The sequence below is a fragment of the Oculina patagonica genome, chromosome 13, assembly GCF_052425735.1.
Source record: "Oculina patagonica isolate OP01 chromosome 13, crgOcupat, whole genome shotgun sequence".
Lineage (NCBI taxonomy): Eukaryota > Metazoa > Cnidaria > Anthozoa > Scleractinia > Oculinidae > Oculina > Oculina patagonica.
The window spans coordinates 10890219-10896662 of record NC_135770.1 but is presented as its reverse complement, the minus strand read 5'-3'; the positions used below and the strand labels follow the sequence as shown (position 1 = coordinate 10896662).

Below are 6444 nucleotides of genomic sequence, written 5' to 3'. Positions count from 1 at the left end.
AATCTAATGAACCGTTTGAAAATCCCTTTGTTAATACGAGAGTTTTAAACGGTTAATTTGATTGGCAAGATTCGAAACCCCTTTGTTGTAATCCAGCCGGCAATCAAACTGTGTGTCCCCAGAGCTACTTGCCTCTCTCGCACAGGCTTCGCCAGCTAAAAGGGACCAGCGGATCTGGGGACGAGTCTCACACCACTGCGCCATCCCTGCTGCCCCAGGAAGTGAGAACGACTAATGATAGCAAAAACTTAATTCTTTTATTACTAGAAGTTAGCATCCATAAAATTACCCACGAGAAGAAATTTCATGGAATTATTACAACTTGTAGCACGCCAACCAATTATCTACAATGTGTTGCTATGGAAACTGTCAATAAAAGAAATTTAATCTATATTTGAAAATGGGCTACCTACAAACCTCTCAATATTACACAATTTTATTTATATATTCATATAAATGAATGCCGCTATGAATTAAATGATTTTTCACAATTGACCATTAATTGACCGTCGAAAGCCAACAATTTAAATAAGCAAAATATTTTAGATCTACTCAGAATTCATATATAAATAGAATTATCACATTCCATAGATACTATTACATCCTTATCACTTTGTTTACCCTCGGATTGTTTACCCTCGGACAGTAGCATTAGCTTTAATGAAAGGAAATGAAAATTAGTAATGATAACTTTCCTCTTCACTATCTATACTCAAACTACACATTTGAAAATACAAAAACAACTACCCCACTGCTGAACGAAATGAATACTCCAGCACTCAAATTGCGTGACAAATTCTAAACATGTCACGCAATCCACCGTGTGTGGGGATACGTTCGAGAGTGGAGCTAATTTACGTAAGTCTGGAAAATGTACAAAAAATGTTTATGGTACCAAAACATCCTCGGAGACCCAGGGGCAGTTAGTGGGGGCGAAAGAAACGCGAAAATGCGGGCAAAAATAGCGCGAAACTGCGCGCAAAAAAAAATTGGCATATAAAAGTTGTATTGACTGAAAGTGCCCCTGGGGAAAGAGTCTTACCAGACCAGTTCAAAAAGCTCTCTGAATGCTGCCTCCTGATTGGGCAGAAAAATCTTTTGTATTTCCTTTGTACTATTCTGCACAATCGGCGACCAGCCTGACTACAGTCCTTTTGGTGTGTTCTCATACGAGGTACTGTATGTACACAAAGCCAGTTCGCAAGACAGACATGGCAAGCGAACTGGCTTTGTGTACATACTTTGTATGAGAACACACCAAAAGGACTGTAGTCAGGCTGGTCGCCGATTGGGCAGAATTATACAAAGGAAATACAAAAGATTTTTCTGCCCAATCGGGAGGCAGCATTCAGAGAGCTTTTTGAACTGGTCTGGTAAGACTCTTTCCCCAGGGGCACTTTCAGTCAATACAACTTTTATATGCCAATTTTTTTTTGCGCGCAGTTTGCGCTATTTTTGCCCGCATTTTCGCGTTTCTTTCGCCCCCACTAACTGCCCCTGGGTCTCTGAGGATGGGTACCAAAATTGTTAAGCAAGGATTCGCATTAAGGAACAAAAGCCACTCCACAAACAATTTTACCTCAAATTTAAGCGAAAGGAAATATATATCAACACGAGTACGGGAAAAAAGCAAAATTGGCAAGACCTATATTGATGTTGTGGATAAATTAATCCCCGACGTTTTCTTTATAATCCCAAAACGATCTTTTTAAGCTACTTAAAACTATTTGCAATTTTTGTATTTCTCTGCGAACCTGACTTCAGATAAATGAACTCTTAGTTCAAGTTCTCTCTCTAGCTGGTTCAACGTCACATGTAGAAATTCTTCATTTTGTTGATAAAACGGCTGGAACTTGACACTCGGAGAAGAAGCTGTCATTTCCGGTAATCTTCGTGGAAGAATCCGAACATTCACGACTATTATTGACCAATGAGATATAACACGAACATGCCGAAAGTTGCCGACTCTGTTTCATGTTACTATGACGAAATCCCGGCTCAGCCTCACTCCGGTGGATAAAGGTGCCATGCCGTCTTGTCACTCCACAGCTTCTCAGGGGACTACCCAGAGTAGTGTTTGGTTTGCTCGAAGATTCCTTGTTTGAAAAAAGGCGCGAAATCGCACAGGTCCCGTTTAGTTAGGGGCCGGCCTGTCATGGATGATATGGGACAGTCTGGAATTCTGGAACACAAGCTAATGAAGGACTGAAGGTACGTCTGGGAAAGAGGAAGCAACAACAACGAAAAATCAGTTTGACTACACGGATAAAAGCAATTGTTTCTTATGCTGTGCCTAAGAATAAAACAGACAGTGGCAATTTCAAGTAACGCATAAAATGATCACGTTAACTTTCCTAGTTTAATTATTTGCACATGCCACAGCCATCTTTTTCAAAGGAACATTAATTTCCCCAAAATAGTTTTGGACAGAGAAACACAATGAAAAAGGAAAAAAAAAAAAAAGAATTCCGAGCGCCAAACTAGTGTGCAGAAGGCCATAGGTTTTACATCTGTCGGGAGAACTCAGAACTCTTTTCTGTGAGTAACTTGTATTTTAATCTAAGAATATCTTTTTCAGCTTTAAATGTTAGTACAAAATCTCTAAGGAAAATAAATCAATACAATTCTAAGCATTTCTACTGCTTCAAGGAAAAGCACTTAGCAGTCTTCAAAGAGAGAACAAAGGGAATGACAGAAGAAAAACACGGTATATAACTCTACAGAGGCAATAACAGCAAAACTAACAGCGTGAAAATATCTGTTAAGTAAATATGAATCCATATTAGACCTCTAGTTGCGCTCTTCTAGCTCTCACAAACTCCTCTGCTCTGTTACCGAAGAAACGGCGGTTAGGAAAATCCAAACTACCAACCTGGAAAAGGGAGGAAAAACACTTAAGCCACAAGGAAGTATATATAGGAAGTATAAGAGAAAACAAAGCACAGCTACCATCAGTACCTCGTAATAATTTTTCCTCATTGTCTTGTGCAGCTCTCTAAATTTGCGATATCTGCGGTACACCGACCACGAATCCGCACCAACAGTGCTCTGAAATGAAACAAAAAAAAAAACACCATAAACAAACACTCAATAAACCGCTGATGATACGGCAAAATTTCGAAAGCACGACACCCCTCCCGTCAACACGACAAACCCCTAAAGTAGCACTCTCGAACGTAACTTGACTTGTCATTAAGAAACAGTGAACAATAACAAATATAACAACTTCACAGATCTGTTGTTTGTTTTAGACGAAACTTCAGTATTTCAAGGGAAATATACATCACTCTGTTTAAAAGTAGTATAAATTCTTTTGAACAAGTTTGAACTTTGCTCTATATAAAACAGACTGATTTCTTAGTTACCAGAAAGTAACGAGCCCCCCCCCCTCCCCCCGAAAAAAAGTTGCCTACTTCCGAAAGTTGTGATACACAAAGCCTTTTAAAGGGACTATGTCACGCATTTTACCAGATTCTTGAATAGCCAAAATTTTTTATTTGTGACGCAGGAAACCTAAAAATAACAATCTATTTTTATTAAAAATTGCTATATTAATGCACTAAAACTGTTTATGAGCATCTTTGGCTGCGGATGGCTCGGATGGAAATGAATTGCAATTTGAAAAAGTTAGGCAAACGTTTTCAATTTGTTTCTGCGCGTCTTCGAAACATCGATATTTACAGCGCTAGTTTGATTTCTATCCGCAAATTAAGGTTATATATTCCTTTAAATGTTTAAAGATAATGTTAAGTTGCCTACCACTAATTTCAGTACAGTTTAGACCAATAACTTGCGAAATCCCCTTGACATAGTCCCTTAAAATCCTAAAGTATTGTGTATAGGAGATGCAGTGGCCTAATGGTTAGCGGGCTGGACTCTATATCGAGCGGTCCGGGTTCGAGCCCTCGCCGGGGCACTGTGTTGTGTCCTTGGGCAAGACCCTTTACTCTCATAGTGTCTCTCTCTCCACCCAGGTGTATAAATGGGTACCGGCGAATTTAATGCTGGGGGTAACCCTGCGATGGACTAGCATCCCATCCAGGGGGGAGTAAAAATACTCCTAGTCGCGCTTAATGCTTCAGAAACCGGGACAAGCTCCGGTCGTATGGGCCACTTGGCTCAACGACGCAGACTTATTAACCTTTACCTTAATCCGAATGTAAACGAGGCTCGTTACTTTAGGAACTTAACTGTTTTGAAGACAGACGGACTGTCAACACTTACCTTCACTTCGAACACGTGATACGAATCCCGCCCCAGGCCCCGCAAGATGTACCGCGGGATGCAGACGTGGATCTGGTTTCGTTTGTGAGAACTCACGGATGCCAGGAAGCGGTTCACAGGTGTGGGGGGTGGGGTGATGGTGGGCGGGGTCACTGAGTCTGTTAGGCTTAAATTGCTTCCGTACAATTCACTCTGAAAGAAAAATTTAAAACATACATAAGAGTTTTGATTCAATATAACTCGGTTGAAATTCATCGTGTTCTATTGGGAATCTGATTGGTTCACTCAGCTGTCTTTTTAGAACATGACCGCGCCTGCTTTGCCCCTGAAAAGAAACATATCCTTTAGTGTCGGCTTTAACATTCCCAAACTTTTAGGCTTTTGACTGCTGTAATTCTACTCAAACAATACATCTCACCCCACTTTTTACGAGCGATAGCTAAGAAGGCTCAGCCGAGTAGGCTATTCGCTTACAAAAAACTCAAGCGAGTAGTGCAATTGTTACAAACACAAAATAATCGGATAACAAGCTCCCCTCCTTGAAAAAGTTCCCGAAGATATCAAACACAGAAAACCCTCCGATATTAACAACCCCGAATATACGCATTAAGCTCTTAAAAATCGATATATTTATTCCGATTGTAAATCCCCTACTGTTGAACAAGTTTTGTTCTCTGTCATAACAATGTATTCGGAAAATTTTGATGCGCCATTGACGAATAAAAAAAACTGCTGTTGTCGTTCGTATCAAGTTTGGAGTATTTTTGATGAACACTCGGCAAGCCCAACCATTTTTAAAACGCAAAATTCCTTCGCCCTCACAACCAAACTAAAATACGCCCACCAAAAAAAGCGGCGCTTTGAGCAAAGTCATTGTAATCGAAGTAAAAGAATGTCTTGTATTTACGTAAGTCGCGAAAACCGCACCTCATCATCACGACACATGTAATTCATGACTTCTCCATCAGCAAGTTCATCTTCCTCATGGCCGTTAGGAACCTGAAGGTCAAACAAGATTACAAACACTTTAAAAATTCATAAATTGTGCACATCAATGAGGGCGACAAAAAGGTTTAAGTTAAGAAACCCACATAATACCACATTACTTACCACGAACGAATTGAACGTTGACAGTTTCTCTTGAAGTAACACCACTTCCCTGTTGAAAACAACAAGAGATTTTATTCAGCAAATGCGTTTAGCGTGATCTCGCGAGCACTCAGAAGACTACTCAGATGTCATTACATCTTAGCGCGCGTCAGGTTTGCAATAGTTGATCATGCAAAACATTGAGAGTTGCTATTTCGCAAATTTTTCTACCTTAAAGCCAAAGACACACATCATTCACTAGAATGTATGACTAGTATTTTGAAATTCTGGTTGGAAGCTATCAATTCAGCGAGAAAAAACTTTACATCCCCTCCAGGACAAAAAGCGATTTTTTTTTCTAGTTTTACCTTTCAGTTTCGTCAAGCCTTTCCCGCAACTCATCAATTTCATGCTGCGCTTTCTCTTTCAAATCCTCAATTTCCATTTCTTTTTCCTGAATAATTCCTTCAATCTCCTCCAGCTTTTCTCTCTCCAACACTTGGCGCTCCTTGTCCAGCTCAACCTTTTCCCTGTGGATTAGTGTTTCGAGCTCTTCCTTCTGTTTTTCCAGATCTTGTTTTTCCTTATCTAGTTTTGCCAGTATTTCTTGTTTCTCCAGTCTCAGCTCTTCCACCTCGCGACTTTTGTGGTCCTCCACTTCTTTTAACTTGACTTCCATTTCTGCTTTGATTCTACAGAAAGATTTGGCCCATGAGAAGTCAAATCTTTCGTGATTGCTCGTGTTGTGGTCTTGATCGCCGACTGACGGCTACGATTTTCAAAACTAAGCGCTTTATCCTTGAAGATGTGAACTTTACGATAGCTAAGCACCAAGATAATTACTATTTTTAGCGGCAGCTAAATTTATTTTTATCGTAAAATCGCCAAAACTGTTGTTGTGACTGAAACTGACTGGACGAGAGGGTAACTATCACGTGACAAACTTCACTCCTTGACCTATGTACAACTCCCTTGGGAAATCGTTTTGCACGTGATCACGTCCTACGCCCTGAGATCGAGGCAAAGTTGGGTGTGCGCGTATTGTCGCATCGACGGAATGATGTTGAATGTAAATCGAAAGTAAATACTCTCAATTTTTTTTCCCCTAAAAATAAATCCCAACCGGGCAAC

General features: G+C 40.2%; 1 protein-coding gene across 2 annotated transcripts in view; it reads right to left on the bottom strand.

Annotated features, from left to right (window-relative positions):
- Positions 1-240: 240 nt before the first annotated feature.
- LOC144636002 (uncharacterized) overlaps positions 241-6444 on the bottom strand; it is a 29586-nt gene continuing 23382 nt past the window's right edge. For both annotated transcript variants that reach the window (XM_078495139.1, XM_078495140.1), the window contains 7 exons: positions 5682-6005; positions 5335-5383; positions 5152-5223; positions 4225-4416; positions 2959-3048; positions 2789-2872; positions 241-2217 (listed from right to left, as the gene is read on the bottom strand). In XM_078495139.1, the coding sequence (XP_078351265.1) occupies positions 2062-2217; positions 2789-2872; positions 2959-3048; positions 4225-4416; positions 5152-5223; positions 5335-5383; positions 5682-6005 (967 nt within the window). In that variant the 3' untranslated portion in view covers positions 241-2061. The remainder of the gene's footprint in view (positions 2218-2788; positions 2873-2958; positions 3049-4224; positions 4417-5151; positions 5224-5334; positions 5384-5681; positions 6006-6444) is intronic.